This window comes from Myiozetetes cayanensis, unplaced genomic scaffold (genome assembly GCF_022539395.1).
Source record: "Myiozetetes cayanensis isolate MyiCay16 unplaced genomic scaffold, myiCay2020 scf10, whole genome shotgun sequence".
NCBI lineage: Eukaryota > Metazoa > Chordata > Aves > Passeriformes > Tyrannidae > Myiozetetes > Myiozetetes cayanensis.
Genome location: NW_026086605.1, coordinates 21221870 through 21239457, shown reverse-complemented (window position 1 = coordinate 21239457; position 17588 = coordinate 21221870). Strand labels below are relative to the sequence as shown.

The 17588-nt window shown below is 42.1% G+C and overlaps 1 protein-coding gene across 1 annotated transcript in view; it reads right to left on the bottom strand.

The window, feature by feature from the left end:
• The window catches only part of ZSWIM8 (zinc finger SWIM-type containing 8), a 60361-nt gene that overhangs the window by 9075 nt on the left and 33698 nt on the right, over positions 1–17588 (bottom strand). The window contains exons 6-19 of the mRNA XM_050336254.1: positions 17282–17363; positions 15398–15518; positions 14844–15045; positions 13787–13962; positions 10422–11430; positions 9216–9347; positions 8210–8389; positions 6747–6930; positions 6102–6200; positions 5094–5218; positions 3631–3862; positions 2166–2318; positions 881–1103; positions 409–698 (exon numbers count right to left, since the gene is read on the bottom strand). Of these exons, the coding sequence (XP_050192211.1) occupies positions 409–698; positions 881–1103; positions 2166–2318; positions 3631–3862; positions 5094–5218; positions 6102–6200; positions 6747–6930; positions 8210–8389; positions 9216–9347; positions 10422–11430; positions 13787–13962; positions 14844–15045; positions 15398–15518; positions 17282–17363 (3208 nt within the window). The remainder of the gene's footprint in view (positions 1–408; positions 699–880; positions 1104–2165; positions 2319–3630; positions 3863–5093; positions 5219–6101; positions 6201–6746; positions 6931–8209; positions 8390–9215; positions 9348–10421; positions 11431–13786; positions 13963–14843; positions 15046–15397; positions 15519–17281; positions 17364–17588) is intronic.

The following is a 17588-nucleotide window of genomic DNA, read 5'->3' as shown; positions in this document are numbered from 1 at the left end:
TTGCTATAGCTGATTTTAGTACCCACAAACCAGTCTGGACTGTCAGTCTATTTCCATCATATCAGGAAACATGAATTTTCAAGGGTGTGTTTTTCAGGCCCCTAGAAGCCATATGGATAGGCAGTATGTTTGGGTGCAAACAGAAGGAGGAGGAAAGTGAAACACTGAACACAGCCAAAGAGCACGTTCTGTCTCTTCAGCATACCCCTGAAGGAGAAGACCAGTCTCTGTGTGAGAAGTGGGCTTGTCGCAGTACAAATGTGAAGAAAGAGGTCACAAGAACCTTCCAGGCCAAAAGCAAGCACTACTGTGTAAATCACTGGGGTATCACCATTTTCAGGAATAAGTTTGCCTCCCTGCCACCCTTCCTGCCCAAAAGTAAGCTCCCCAGTAAAGTTTTGCTGTAACCTGTGATCCAAGAGACATGGGAGGAGTAAGTTCGAGAGAGCCAGTTGGGAGACACGAAGTTGTGCAGCCCTAGTGCATACAGCCCAATCTCAAAGGCGCAGAGGTGAAGGTTGCGGTGTGGTCCCTGGTGCCCACCACTGGAGGAAGGGTGGGTGAAGATAGAGGTACTGCTGTTTCCACCTGCTTTGATAAGGACTGTCTTGGCCAATTCAAAGTAGAAGTGAGCAGCTGCCTCTGAGGGCTGGTTTGGGACATGAGGAGCATGGCTCTCCAGACGCCTCCCTTTATACCTAGAAGAAAGAGGAATCTTTCAGACAACAAATACCCCAAGTTTGTTAGCTGGAGTGCAGAGTTCCTGTCCTTAGGGTCCAGAGGAAACAAAGCAAATTTTCCCAGTAAACTGATGCAACACACGCTAGCTCCCTGAGATCAGGTCAAGAGGTTGCCTCTGTGCATTGGTATTATTCATTACCTGCCAACTTCCACGGTCTTTGCACGGGCTCCTCCACTGGCTCTCCTACTGCCACTGGAAGAGGAGGATCCCAGCGAATCACTTGAAGAACTGCTGATGCTGTCACTGTCCTGTCCTCTGCCCCAGGATGCTGTTGCCCATCCCCCACGCAGGGGACGCCGACTGAGCGTTGGAGAACTGTCAGAGGTGGTTTCAGGAGCACTGCTGTCAATACTAGCCATGCCTACAACACCAGAACCAGCACAAATGTCACCAGGATTGGTAAAAGCAATGCAGGTAAGTAAACCCTGAACCATATCACCTGCAGAACCAACTAAGATCAGTCATGTAAAAGCCTTATGGTTGCCAGGCACTCATTGCAAATTAAGAGATTATATTAAATCAGTTCAGCCACAGACATCAGTGTCATTTTGTACTTCTTGGATTAAAATGCAGAGGAGTCCCAGAACAACATATCGTTATTTCCCCCTTTGCGCCATCACAGCGCCTCATTCCATCTGCCAAGCTTTGTGGCAGAGTGCAACAACAAGTAGCAAATATACATACAAAGTCAAGTTTCACAGATTGTATGAGAATGAAGAAAACCCTTCTGGTGTATGCTGTACAATCTTCACAGCCTCAGCCCCTAACTTACACCCTTCCCAAGAGAAGTGCAGAGAGGCAGTAGCTTCTCTGAACTTGTTTCTGGATCCAGGAGCACAGTACTCCACTCCCAGAGTCCAGCAATCAATCAGCTCTAGGTATCCAATCCATCACGCAGAACATAACCGGTGTGAGAAAGGTATAGTAACTTGCCATATAGAAAGGGGCAGGAAATCTGTGGAGCAAATCCTATTTCTCCATGTCAAACATCTCAGAGACAGTCAACTGCTTCTGTTGTCCAGGAAAGGTTCACAAGTGGAATCACAGAATCATAGAATGGTTTGGTTTGGAAGGGACCTCAAAGATCATCCAGTTCCAGTCTCCCTGCTCCGGGCAGGGACACCTTCCACTATACCATGGTGCTCAAAGCCCCATCCAGCCTGGCCTTGAACAGTCCCGGGATGAGGCATCAATCACTTCTCCAGGTAACCTGTTCCAGAGCCTCATAGTGAAGAATTTCTTCCTAATGTCTAATTTAAATCTCTCTGCTTTCAGTTTGAAGCCATTACCCTTTGTCATAACAGTAAGTGCCCTTGTTAAAAGTCCCTCTCCAGCTTTCTTGTGTGAATAAAAGAACAAGGCGTAAACCCCAGCAGACTGTCTAGCAGAGCACCAGATGCAGTTTGAGCTAGTCCATTCTCACCTGTGTGTTTCTTCTTTTGCCTGACAGGTGAACCCCAGCATCTCCCATTGTATCCACCTCGGTTTCCAAGGGCCAGACGACTGGGGACCTTTCCTTCTTGTTTCAAAACAGTGGCCTCCGCAGCTGGCTCACAGGGGGACCTCTGAGAGCTTTCTGCAGGAATCGGACAGTGACAAGGGAAATGTTATAATTTGTTTCTGTAGCTCTAAAATCACTCATAGCGATTTAAAAGATATAAATATCAAAAGATGCAGGATTTTCATAAAATAAATGGTATTTATGAGCAGGATTATCTCAGTTTTCTTTCAGTACTAAGCACATCATCTGACACCAGGTCAGAATATTTAACTCAAGATTTGGAAAATACGCTGCAACTATGGAAAATTTTATTATTATTGCAGTCATCCTCAGCTAGTACTGATATCTTTGGGAACAGTTAATAGAGCACTTACATTCCACCAAATGCTGCTGTATGTGATGTCTGCCACCAATATGAAAGCGCAGCTTGAAGCAAACCACATTGTGCTGGTTCTGGTTAGGGAAGTGTTAATTCTCATAGCAGCTAGGATTGGGCTGTGTTTTGAATTTGTGCTGGAAACAGTGTTGATAATTCAGGCATGTTTTAGTTATTGCTGAGCTGAGCTTAGACAAAGTCAAGGCCTTTTCTGCCCCTCATACCATCCCACCAGTGAGTGGGTTTGGGATGCAGAAAAGCTGGGAGAAGACACAGTTGTGACAGTTGATCTCGAATGACCAAAGGGATATTCCATATCATATGATGCCATGCTCAGCATATAAAGCTAGGGGAAGAAGAAAAAGGGGGGAATATTTGGAGTTATAGCACTCATCTTCCCAAGTAACCATTAAGAGTGATGGAGCCTTGCTTTGCTGGGGATGACTAAACACCTGTCTGCTCATGGGAAGCAGTGAATTAATTCCTTGTTTTGCTTTATTTGTGTGCAGTTTTTGCTTTGCCTATTAAAGTGTCTTTATCTCAACCCATAAGTTCTCTCACTTGTATTCTTTCAGTTCACTCCTCCATCCTATCCAGGGGTGAGTAAGCAAACAGCTGCATGGTGCTTGGTTAAACCAAGCTGGCTGGGGTTAAACCACACACATATATCTCTAACAACCTTCAGCAATCTCACTTATCCATCTTGCATAAAGGCACCTGACTAGTGTGTAACTTTTTGAAATCCTGCACTTCTGTGATAAAAATCTAAGAGACAGAGGCACAGTAATTTTATCTTAACTGGTTACACAACTATTTCAAGATAGGACAACCTGAAAACTAGCTTGAATTTCTATGCAACAAGAATGTATATAGAAATGGATAGAGCCAAAGAGATAACAGCAGAGTGACATTCTAGTAACCAAGGAGCCAGATGGCAATATAATCACTCTGACTACTTTATTATGCTAAAACAGAAAGGTTTTAGCATAGCCCTTACAAAGCACTTCTTACCCTGCGCACTCTTCTCCACAAAGTTCTCGGGACTGCTCTGGACTGCAGTGCTTACAGCAGCTTGCTGAGTGACAGAAGTCCCTGGAAGCTGCTGGATAGCTGCAGTGGACTGGGCAGCATGTTTGGAAGGAGATTTTTGATTTGCAACTGTAGGTTTGCTGGATGAGTAGAAGGAACTCAACGTCTGTGGTTTGTGAGTTTGACTCTCTCTGTCCAGGAGTTTGTCTAAAATCTTTAACAACAAGGAAACAAACAAAGGCACTCAGCAGAAGGGTAAGAGGGAAAGTACCAAATCAACTTCCTGGTGGACAATAAATTCCATTTGTTGGAGGAAAACAAAAAACAAAATGCTTATTCTCTAGAAAGTAGGCATCATCTTCCTGTACTGAAGATCAGCAATGCACAGTTGAGAGCCATGTGATCTGCATTACATGAGGAAGCAAAGATTCATTCATACTCAGTAATATCTCCATTTTCACTTGAAACAACCACTGCCTTTACTTGAAAAGTACCTAAAACTCACAAAAAAGAAGTAATTCTGATACATCAAGGACAGAATGGAGCACTCTAAATTAGATGTTCTCGTTTAAATCACAAAAATTCTGTGTTTACCATTCAGAAAATCCTGTCCTACATTACAGATAAACTGGCAAAGCCAGGAGAGAAACTCTCTTCTATGGCCTACAGTAACATTTTCGTGTCGTAATTTATTATGTAACTGGGGAACAATGTGTGACAACATTTTACAGGTTTGTTCATTTCTACTGTTCATTTTCCACATGAAATGAATACCAAAAATCCGACAGAGCATTTATTTGCAGATGTTTGATATCACAGCGTCCCTGTTATTCCCTAGAGAAGAGTATAGCAGAAGTGTTCTACTTTAGGAGACAGAAAGACACTAATAATATACTTCTTGTTGTGTAGAAGGATTTGTGAATATAAAAGATTAATAAAACCATTTCTGAAGCATCAGCAATTTTCAATCTTTTTTTTATCCCTTTGGGGTGGAAGGGTTGAGTTTTAGCCTCTCTTTTGCACGAGAAATTAAGACACAAGTATACTGAACTGATATATGAAAGAGGTGAGCTAGATAATACTGTTCTGCAAGCCAACATCCCTGCAGCAAAACATAAGCAATCCCCAGGCCACATGCAGACTTCACACTGAAAACCCTTGGGAAAGGACTTGTTTTAGCAGGCAAACAAAAGCAATAAAAGCAGTGACAACACATCTCCCGACTGGACCTTAAGAAACCCTGTGGAAAGAGTACCTCTCCAGGGCAATGCACACTGCACAATTAGATTTTGCATCAGTGGAAGAACATAAATACCACAATATAGCTTGTAAAACATCAGTATGTTACACAGCAACTTATGCTCACTGGTTAAACTATCAAATCCATTAAAACCCAAACACAATCTGCTTTCCATCTCTCTCTCCCCTTTCAAAGGGAAACTCACCTTCTTCAGCTTAGACTGATCATCCTTGTAAGTGATCATCAGGGCTAGTGCCAGATCCCCTTTCTCCCTTCGCGTGCCCTCACACAACAGAGGATGTTCTGCTTCACTGACAGTTGTTTTCATACCTGCAGGCCAGAAAAGAGGGGATGAAGAGACAAGGGAGCCTATGGGACTACACTACATCCTGAGTACTATCTATACCTCAGACTAATTTATTCACCCCACTGTTACAGGCAAAAGACCTTCCCCCCCTATTTTTCTATTAACTTCAGAAAGAGGTCATGAATAAACAGGAGCTGCTGTCCACTACAACTGTCAGAACAACTAGATATTAATATGCCACAGGAAGAGTCAAGGCAAGCCTATAACCCTACCTTAAAACAAACTTTTTTGTTTCTGCAGATGCTACAAGCCAGCATTCCCACACCATAAATAACTCATCTTCCTCCTTTCAAAGATGAGGCAACTGAGAACAGGCCTTGTTTAATCCACTGTATTCCTTTTTGCACACTGCTATAGAACAGGCATGCAGTGGTGTCAACATAACATATATATAATCACTGCTTTGTTGCTGAAGCTGATAAATGAAGCAAGAATATACTACCATGCTGCAATCCTGAATTATATGACAATGTCTGAAAGCACTTCTGCTAGTCTTCCACTAAGACTAACCTCTTTTGAAATGATTGCCTTTTGTTCTCTAAAACTGTCCATCTTCATTAAAGTCCAGGCACTACACATTCCATGACAAGAGCAAGCAGAAAGCTAAAATTCATGTTACTACTTTGACATTGAGTTCTCATCCCATATTCCCCTTCCATTTTTCACAGCTTTGCAAAGACACCTCAACCTTGGCATGTAGAATCCTTCTGCATCTGGTACTGGCAAACTGTGCAAACACTTTCATTTCTGCACTATACTGGAATGAACTACTAACTCTCACCACTCAAAATGGGGCAGGATACAGAACATGGATGAAGATAGACTTTTCTTGTAAAAGATTCTTACCAAGAGCAGCAACAGCTGCCTCAAAACCAAGCTCTTCATCTCCAGGCATTTCATTATTCCAATTACGGCTTGGGGGTCTAGAGCCTGTAGGAGAAACCACTGAAAGAAGACAACAGAATTAGTATTCAGCTTTCAAAGCTAAGATCTCAAAGCAAAAGACATTTCTGAGGCTTTCTGAATTTGCAGACCTTCTCATGGTCCTATTCCTAGCCTTGTATCAATTTCAAGACCACAGAACCTTATGGGGTTGTTTTCCATTTCTAACCTCAGAAGGCTCCAGGTACATTGTCAAGTCAGTCTTCTAATCCCAGGCTGTTGTGTTCTTTTTTAAATACTAAGATTTATATTAGCTTCCTCTTACTATAAACAGCATAAGAGCAGCCAAGTCAGTCATTTATAACTATTTTACAAACACACACTGAGTGCTGAAATGTGGTAAGTGCCCAGTCGTTTTCAAACGCAAGCAGAAGCAGAAACAGTTCCACTGGGGAACAAAGTACTCCAAAAGCAACATGGAGGGAAGCACAAGAAAAGAATAAAGATTAGGCTGTTCTTAATACAGAAGACCATTTCTCTCTGAAAATTCCTCAAGACCTGGCATCTCAGAATACGCCCTGCACACACTGAAGCCAAGGCAGTCAGTACCTGGAGTGCACAGGACATCAAATATAAAGCTTGCCAACATCAGAGGCAGGACAGGACGGTAATCACATAATGTCCCTTCTCGCAGTTCTTCAGCTCTTCCTCGAATAGTGTTCATCTCGTTGGTGCCCAAGGGAATCTTCTTCAAGAGGGCTGCAATCTCAGATTCCTGATAAGCCAGCTTCACCTGGTAGTATCCACAAGCAAACAGAAGAAGTTGTCAACAGCATAGGCCCTGTGGGTAGCAGACCATTTTTCCCAACATATAAAGCACAGCAATGTTTTTTATTGGATTATTAAATTATAGCAATTCTTGACAGCCTAGCTACCTTTACCATTCTCTCCACAAAAAAAAAAAAAAAAAAAAAGGTTTTCAAATCTAATAACAGTCTTGCTTCATATTTATACACAAAATTTTTTACTCTAATTATGACTCCAGCTGTATCTGGAAAAAGGTATCAGCTTTGCTAAGAACATCAGCACAAGAGTCTGACTGGATAAGCCAGTGGAAGAAAGGATGCTATGTTAAGTGATGTACCCACTGGAGACAACAGAGACTGATCAGCAGAAGGGGCCCAGGATGGCAGCACACATGCCAGCAGGATGAAGACATTTCACTACTTTGTTCCTGTATTCTCTCCATTCTTAACATGCAAAAGTAATTGTTTTCTTTTAGGTAGCAAGTGACTGTCAATCTCACAATCTTATGATCAGACCTTAAAAAGTACAGATAATTAGTGTAACCGGTGTAGTTGGTGGATATCTAGCAACAATACACATCTTGAGGGACTGAACAACGCTGCAGTGAAAAGCAAGGTGGCTGTAAATCACACAGACAAGGTCTTAACTGGACACTTCATTTTTCTAAACAGGAATCCCAATAGCCACCAAGGAGTGTCCAAAATAATACGCTTCCACAGTGCATATGCTCACTTGCCAATGAATGAGATATCAGCAAGAGTAACAATTTTCAAATATGTAACAATCACACTAATTCACCCTAGGGAATAAGTTTCAAACCATGTCACTAACAGAAACATGGACAAACTATTTACAGATGGTTTTAGTTTTCCCAAATTAGAGAAGCAAACTGGGGACATATATAAGATAAGAAGTAAACTGTTCTAATCAGAATAATATATTCATAACAGATTTTGTACTCATTTAAATACTTTCAGGCCTATAGCTTCATATGAAATGAAAGACCTGTTGCCACAGGAGGTCTAAGCTTCCTATCAATGAAGGTAACAACAGCACTGAAGTGATGTTTCTTATCATTTTTCTTGCAGATCAACACGTGCTAATGGGATGTCCAACCAATTCATTTAGTCCCACTGCAAACAATTTTAAGGAAACATATAAAAGCACAACCAAGCTTTAGGAGTTGAAATGTGAATGAGGTGAGCAAGCACATTTCAGCAGATCAATGCTGTTTATGGATACCGCCTTCCTGAGCTATTTCATACCTCCAGAGCTTTTGTAGAAGCAGGTGGTCTCTGCAGCTCCAGAGCAAACATTCCTATTTGGAAGGCCAGGTTGTGGTACTCCAGACGCTCACTCAACACAGTCAGCAAGAAAGCAGCTTTAGACAAGGTGTTTGTTGCCATCCATGTCTGCTTGCTGGTTGATACCTTGTTCTTTTTGCCCTGTTTGAGGAAGAATTTGTCACAGGACACTTTCCTAAATATCCTAAATGCTCTGTGCTTGTCCCCCTATTATTTGCAATAATTAGTAAAGAGAAGAAAGAATGAAATACATTTAAATTTTACTCCCTTTGCAGAGGAATCTCAAATTCCAGTGGTTACTGCTGAACATAATTAGTTCCCCTATATCACTCCAGCACAACACAGCAGAAGAGCTGGCCTGTGGACAAGTCCACTATTGTACTGATGCTGTGCATGCCTGTACCTTCCAAGGGAGCCATTCCATACAACAAACACTGCTTAGTGTCACTACAAGTGAGTTTCCAGAAGTTTATACTTATTTCTTTCCTCTCAAATGCTCTTAAACTGAAACAGCAAAACTACTAACTTCTTATGGCTGCTGTATAACCTCATAGCACACAGTAGCACATATCTCTTAAACAAAATATCATTTGAAGCTGATGTTAAATACAGTGTTTTGTTCAATTGATTTAAAATAGATTCCTAAAAGAGTTGCAGCTTTTAACAGACAAACTAAGCTTGTCTCTGAAGCATAAGGAGAAGTGAAGCAGCTTTTAACTAATCTCAAGTTCCCGAAGACTACAAGTCCTGCTGAAAGGCCTCTTACTTTCTTTCTCCCTTTTATTCATACACACACACAGAGTGATAAGGCACATTAATGACATCCAGACTTCAATCCTGAGGAAGCATCAGTGAAGGGCCCTGAATCACAGCAAATGAGGAATGCCTGGGAATGCTGTTGTATCCATCCCACATATTCCTTACAACTTTCTCTCTAGCTCCAAAACTAGACAAGCTTTCTCTCTACCTTAGTTGGTGGCTGCTCCACTTTGAGATCCGGAGGGTTGGCCAGTAGGTCCCTGGCAAGCTCTACAGTCAAGCGGCAAGCTTCGTTACTGTATCCATGTGCATACAGGGCCTCTGCACAGGCAAACAGGATCTGCAAGAAAGAACAGATGGTCACATGCAAGCCATACTGCCAGCCTGGAGTTAGCGTGCTCAAATCCAGTTGTCACAAAGACTCTGCAAACACAATTCACGTTTAACTTCAGCAGCAGGTGTTGTTCTCAAAGTCTTCCTTGCCTGTGCCTTCACCACCGCTCCTTGAAGCGCTCCCCTAAAACACCTTTTCTTCAGTGATTAAGTCCCATCCTGTCTCCCAAGTGATATAAGAGATCAGAGAATAACTAAAAAGAAAACCTAAAACCCAAACTGACTGACTATAAATATTTCATAGAATCATGAAATATTCTGACTTTGAAGGGACCCACTAGGATCATCAAAATTCCAACTCCTGGCCCTGCACAGGAGACCCCAAGAATCACATCATGTGCCTGAGAGCATTGCCCAAATGCTGCTTAACTCTGTCAGACTTCATGCCACAACCACTTCCCTGAGAGTCTATTCCAGTGCCTGACCACCCTCTGGGTGAAAAGTCTCATGGGTGAAGAGTCCTAGCATCTAAACCTGCCCTGACACAACTTCATGCCATTTCCATTCAGCTGCTTGCTCATACAGTTGCAAGCTCTAAACATATTTTGTGGTTATTATAGGAATCTGACACAGTCTATTTAGACTGCTTCCCCTTCCAGAGAATTTCTGCTTACATGGTGGGCTTTAAATTTTTCTTGCTGAGCATGTCTCAGTCTTACTTATTTTTAATTCCAGCTCAATTTTGCTGTTTCCAAGAGCATAAAAAAGCACATTACATAAAAAGTACACACAGTTTTGCCTATGTTTGTAAATCCTGGAGTGTGAGATGGGACTAGCTAAAACTGGGACACAACTGCAGTTAGCACAGAAACAGCGAGTCAAGCTTGTGGGAAACAGATATATGCTACCACTGCCTTAAGACTGTAGATACCTTATGATAAAATGGGTTATGAGGACATTATAATTAAGCACTTTAACAACACGCTAGGTTAAGTGTGACAGCTAGGAGGGTGGTGAGACCGTGGTTTATATAATACATAAAACCACAAAACAGTGTTTTGAACTCACAGATTCAACTCACCTCCATCCGGTTCTCTTGCTCCAGAGGCTTTATACCAGCAAATATATCCTGCTCCTCCTCATTTCCCCCTTCAGCTTTGTCATCATCTTCCTTGGCTACCTCTTGTGGATTCAGATAGTACACCTGGTAATCATCTTCCTCTTCTCCATCATCCCCTCCCCCCACTGCACCATTCTCTCCCACTTCTTCTGGCTTTAGGCTCACACCACCAGTGTTCTCATCTGCAGAAGGCAGGTCATCATCACCACTGCCCATCTCCCCCACAGGATCCTTGGGCAATTTCTTGGCCATGGAACTGCTCCTGACAGTGGGCTCAGGTCCCTCAGAGAAGTACACCCCACCATCCTCCTCAAAGGCATCCCTGTAGCTCCTGCTCAGTGGGCTTTCTGTAAAACTGAAGGTGTTGCTGGCTTCTGCCCCCAGCGCCAAGCTGCTGTCATCCAGGCTCATCTCTGCCAAGTCTGGCTCCAGGGAACTGTCTTCACTGCTCATGCGGCGTTTCCCACTATGTTTACTGGTCAAGCCTTTGCTCACTGGCAACTTTGCTTTGCTCACTGCAGTCTTATACACAGCTTTATCCCCTTCTGCTGAGAGTCGTCTCAGAACCCTCTGTGGTGTTTCAGAGACAACTTTCCGCTTTCCAGTAAGTTCCTTTGGACGAACTGCTGGCTCCTGGGGAGACGGTCGCAGCCTGTCCCCAGGCTGCAGACATGGTCCCCCAGGCTCCTGTCCATGGGTTCTACCGGCCTCACAGGCAGTTTCTGAACACTGCAACCGGCAGCTCCTGTGCTGGATGGCCTTTACCCAACAGAATGAGTTCTTCTTGTCAGTGCTGCTATATGTAATCCCAGAAATGGGATAAGCTTCCTCCCAGTTGAAGTAACAGGCTTCCACAGCTGGCTTGAAACCTTGAAAGAGCTTCTCCAGTGATTTCTTGTGCTGACCCCTCTTAACATTATCTATGACTTTCAGCTGCCACTGTCTGAGTTGTGAGCAAAGGTCCCTGCGCCTAAGAGAAGTAAGAGGGTAGGTTAGGAAGCAGACACAAAAAGGACCTTCAATAAACTACTACTTCACACACAGAACACCTCCTTCCTTTGGCCAGAAACATCTTCTGCTGAATTAAGTATAGACAGCGGTAGTAAGAAGACAGGTTGAAAAAAGCAAACAGGTATATTAACAACCAAGTCCTAGACAGGTCCATGACGCGGAAACAAAATGTGAACACTACCAACATGAAAGTACAATACAAACTGCAAGGTTTAAAAAGAAATACTGTCTGCCCTGTTTGCTTATCTGCCCTAAATAAGGTGTTAGTGATGTGAGCCTCAGCAATCTGAGACCAATGAGTACCATGGGGAATTGTTCTTGGAAACACTCATGAAACAGTTTGTAGCAGCTGGGAAACTACTGCCAATAACTCTAGTCAAGACATTCACAAGGATAGCCTGAACAGCTTATGCAGGAACACACAGTGACAGACAGGACCACCTAATCTGCCTCCCAGACACCTACCTACCTCTTTACCCTGATGTGCCCATACAGAGCCCAGCGATTTAATTTAGATTGTAGCAGGTTGTCCTCAGGAGAATAAACTGTTGTAAAACATAGGCACAGAACAAGCAAGACAACAAAAACTGATGTTCAAATAACTTTGAGGAAGAATCATGCTGGTAGGGCTATATAGCCTTCAATTACAGAGCAGTTAGTCCCATGCCCCATATTGCTATAGGAAGAACAAAACTGATCCGCATTTCCTAGGTCTAAATCTCACATAGGGCCTAGGCACATGAGCAAAATAGCCTAAATGCATTGATGATCTAATCCAAAGAGACGAAAAGACACTTCTAGAAATTTCACCAGGTGTCTCAATCAACTGTCATCTTGTTTCTGCCATAGATTTCAGACATCTGAGGTACAATCCCAACACTTCAATCAAAGAACAAAAAAAAAACAACTAAAAAATGGGGTGCCCCAATTTAGGTGCAAAGGGTATTAGGACAAAAGGGACTAAACAAAATGAACTACTTATATTTCTCCAGTCAAGAAATTAATTAACAAGGGACCAAACTAGTAGGGCCTAATCAATAAGAAGATTTTCAGAAGGAAAAAGAAGGAGTTGGACCTACTCGGGAAAGGTAACATTAGGATGAGAGGTTGCAAAGTCTTCTTATGAATTCACTGCCAAGTATAGGAAGGACAAGTATATATAAGAGGGTTCTTCTTGGAGACTATTCAAACACCAAGAGAATAGGTAATCAAGCAGGAGCATTTTAATTATTCATTAGCTCAAGTAGGAGATCTGAGCAAATTTGAACTGTGTCAAATAACACAATTTAGAATATACATAGCATAACTTCATACTTTATTAATGGCCAAAAATCTTTTATGTTTTTTCTATGTGATTTGATTGATGTTTGTGTTTATTTTAAGCCTCATTCCCAGTTTCCTATAGTTTTTGATTTGTCTTCAACTCCTATATTTAGCTACTTGTAAACTGTACAAGACAGAAACTGCATCCATTTCAGTGCCCTTGATGTACCTTACATACATACGGCATTTTATTAATGTTACACAACAATTCACAGAAAGCAAATCCTGGTAATGTGTAATTGTATTGAAAATACCATCCTGTTTTCATTTGTTCTGACAAACTTTTCCTGAGAATTTATAGCACATTAAACTAATCCAATACATTTCACACACCACACTTTGTAGACAAGATGTGCAAAGCAAAGTATTGCAATGTCAACCACAGTATCTCAATATGAGCTCTCAGTTCCTCTTCTGCTGTTCAACTGGTGTTCAACAAAGATGGCAGTGATTTACCAAGGCACAATATGGTTTGGAAATCTGCAGAAGCCACAAAATTTTTTCTCAGATAACTGGAAACACTGAAAATCATACACTGGTGACACTGTTTACCAATACACTATGGAGAATAAACTCCCTTAGAGTTTTCATCTTGAAACAGACAACAGTGAATGATGGGGCTAAACAGAAATCCATTAAACTGCTGAATGGTTAAATATAGAAACCATTAAAATTAATTGGTAGCTGGTGCTATCATTCAAACAAATGTTCTCCACCGGGACACTACAATGCAGAATTACACCCATATGTAAAAGAGGAGTCTCAGAAAACAACTTATTTAAACTACTTGATGTTGCTAAAAGTAAGCAGCAATAGCAATTAAAGTAATTACAGTGCTTTGAACCTTACATAGCACATAGTCCAGAAGGACTAATGGTTGAACAGGTAATGAGGTAATGATACAAGCACAAGAAATCTACAGGATGAAACTCTTGAGTGTGCTTGAGCATCACAGAAATTAAAAAGAGAATAAATCTGATTCTGGGGCTCACCTCTGTGGACTAATAGTTGGGTCAAGGACAGCCAGCCTCCAAAGAACCACCATCTCATCACACATACTTGCACAAGCATGAGCAGCCACTTCTGATTGGCCATTGCTGCGCCCTGTGTGCCCACTGGCGCTGCTGTGTGACGCGGATGTTCGCACACTGTACCACCAGCCGGTTATCTGCAGGAGAAACAGGTCAGTACAGCTGTGCTGTGGCCAAAATCTCATCCCCTGCTCTCATTTAATCTCATAATCACAAGGAAATGGGGTCTGTGGTTAGTACCATGTTTTCTTTTGACTCCAAAATAACTACAACCATTAAAGCAGTTTTGGTTTGTAAGAACTAAGGGCCTCAAAATTTCCCTGTTTAAAAGGCACATGCCCTAAGAACAAAACACTCACAGGAGGTTCACTTACTAGAGGCCTTCACACTTGGAGGGAAAAAGGAAAAAATGTGATAAATAAAGAATTTGCTTTTTCCTGATCAAAGCTGAGGTATGTGATGGAGCAATAAGGAAACTTACACAGTAATTTATATTACAGACTGAGATCAGTGTCCTGAACTGTCAAAGGAAATCTTTTTCCTAATATTATTTTTAAAAATATTAAAAAATTTACTTCTTAAATCTACCAAAAAGTATCTTCCACAAAGATGACAAAAGAATCTCAGATTCTATCACACAACAAATAACTTTAGATTTTATCAAAGTGACAACTCATATGTGACATCCTTTGTTTAAAAAAAACAACCCACAACATGCCCATCACCATCATTGGGAAAAAATCAAATTAAATATGTTGAACAAAAGAAATAAGACTCTACATACTCATGTTAGAAGGATTGAGGCATTTGAGAAATACAGTGTTAACGGGACATTATTAAATCAGAACAAAAGCAAACTGTATCATCAGTTTAGTGTGGAGATGCACATACCCATAATGCATAGAGACTATTAAAAGAATTGTGTTCCATGGATTGTATAGACACATAGCACCAGTCACTGGCTCTGCCCTGGCTCCCCAGAATTTCCCCCTCCCCCACAGCAAAGAGGTTTGAATACCTGCTCATAGTTGAGACACTGGTCAGTCAGAATCTCCAGCAAAGGAGCTGCATTGCTATCCCGTCTCTTAAACATCTCCCGCACAATGGAAAGCAAGTTCCAGATTCCTTCAGGTTCTCTTCCTCGCAAGGGACGCAGGAGACAGGCCCACTCAGCAGCAGCTGGTGGCTCCGTGGAAGACAGATACATTGAATTCACATCACTGAAGGTAAAAGAACAGGGATGAGAAAAACTTAAGCACAGTCATACAAAACACTGAGTATAATCTACACGTAGAAATATATTTGCCCCTTCGATGGGACAGACGTGTGTAACCTGAAAGACTAAATGCATAATGAGCCTAAGACCTCCACACAAGCAAAATATTGTGCAAATACAGTCTGTTCTACTGAAATAACACTAGACAAGCTATGAAAAAATACAGTCCAGAAGAGTGACTGTGAAACTGAGGATCCTTCAGTCCAAGACATCGCATAAGCGTCCAGGCTATACAGTGAATGGGGCTTACAGATTACAAGAATATCCCATTTTCCCTTTAATGGGAAACAGTTTACCTGAAAACAACAGGAGAGGGTCCACAGAATTTATGAAGGGTTTTCTTTATGTTGTCACTCAGAGTAGATTCATCTAAGTACCAGGTGCTTTGATCTGATGCAGAGGGTCCAGCAGTGGGATCTTACAAAAGAAAAACACAGGTACAATCTGTAGGCTTTGAAGATACTTTACTCTGTATGCTCAACTACGGAGTTTATAGGGAGTACACAGCTGGTGCTACTCAGTTTATTTCACCTGCTAAACACCCGATTCTGAATCACCTTAAAATGCTACCATAACATTACCTTCAGCACTGACAACACTAAATTAGGAGGTACGTCTGGCATGCTGAAAGGTAGCACTACAACCTGTCAGATCAGGAGAAATTCATGGACTGTGCCAACAGAACCCTCAGCAAGTTCATTGAGAAAAATGTACACTTCTGTACGTGGGACAGAAAATGCCATGCACCAGTACAGATGGAAAACCAAATGGTTGAGTATTGTTAGGGTTTGGTGATTATGTCAGATGCCAACCTGAACACAAACCAATGGTAAACTTTCACTGAAAACACAAAACAGAAAAAAAGATCTGCAAACTGGGCTATATTAAGTAAAGCACAGATGGTAGACTTAAGGAACTCAGTTCATCGCCTCTACCTGGCACTAGTCAAGTTATACCTGGGATATTGTATCTATTTTTGGGTCCCCCAATCCAGAAATGATGCTGAGAAACCAGACAGTGTAGGGACGTGACTGTCCTCCTGTACTTGGCACTGGTGAGGCTGCACCTTGAGTACTGTGTCCAGTTCTGGGCCCCTCAGTTCAGAAAGACATTGAGGTGCTGGAGTGAGCCCAGAGAAGGGCAACAGGTCTGGGGAAGGGTGTATAGGGTAAATCCTGTGAGGAGCAACTGATGGAGCTGGGACTGTTTAGCCTGGAGAAGAGGAAGCTCAGGAGAGATATTATTGCTCTCTACAACTACCTGACAGGACGTTGTAGCCAGGTGGGGGTTGGGCTCTTCTCCCAGGCAATTAGTGACAGGACAAGAGGACATAGCCATGAACTGCGCCACGTGAGGTTTAGGTTGGACATTAGGAGGAATTTCTTCACAGAAAGAATGATTAACCATTGGAATGGGCTGCCCAGGAAGGTGGTGGAGTCACTGCCCCTGAACGTGTTAAAAGGTAAGACTGCACATGGCACTTAGTGCCATGGTCTAGTTGACAAGGTGATGTTTTGTCAGAGGTTGGACTCTATGATCTCAGAGTCTTTTCCAACTTAACTGATTCTGTGATATAGTGAAAGGGGTATCAAGATAGTTGAGGGTACAGAGCACATGACCTATGAGGTAAGACTGAGGAAGATGGTTTAATTTCATCTAAAATGGAGAGGGTGAGTGATCGTTAATCACAAACATAATGCAGACAAACTCTTCTTTGTATTAGAAGAGGATTAAGAAAGGGTATTCATACAGAACACTAGGGAAAAAATCTTGACCAAAAGAGTAATGCAGCATTAAATTAGGAATACTCTAACATCTCTGGTAACCAGGACTTAGCTAAACTAGCCTAAGTCACAGCTAACGCAATCTAGTGTTGCAAACAGTCCTGTTTCAAGTAGGAACTTGGAGGGTTCCCTCCAATCAACATTTCCAAGAGTCTATAATTAATACTGAATTAAAAAGAAAAACACTTTGTTAGGTGCATTACCTAATGCTCCCTACCTCTGCCAACACTCTGAGGCATCCATTACACCAGCAATTGCCTATACTCATCCCTTTTCCTCAATCTTCACCTGCAATTCAAACTACAAGGTAACAGACCAGTTCAGAAACCCGAAGCAGTAGAAATACATCCACAGCAATCTGTGACACAGATTACTGAAATAAGACATATTAGTTACCTGGGGCTCCACACACTGTGTTGATGGCAGTAGACTGAGAAGACAGCAGCTCATCCAGCAAGCGCTGAGCTGTTGGAAGGATCTGAAAACATGAAGCAGACTTTCAATACACACAGCATTTCTTATCCTGATATACCCAGCTAAAGATCATTGCCGAATCACTCAGGTAATTTCAGAAGTATCGAATACACAGTACTATGTTTTCAGAAAGGACGACAGAGGGTGCTAAAGATCACACAATGGCAACCAGCTGGCACATCTCTCCTTTCTCAAAGCCAAGACCTATGCACAGCTCACTTTCTGTGGT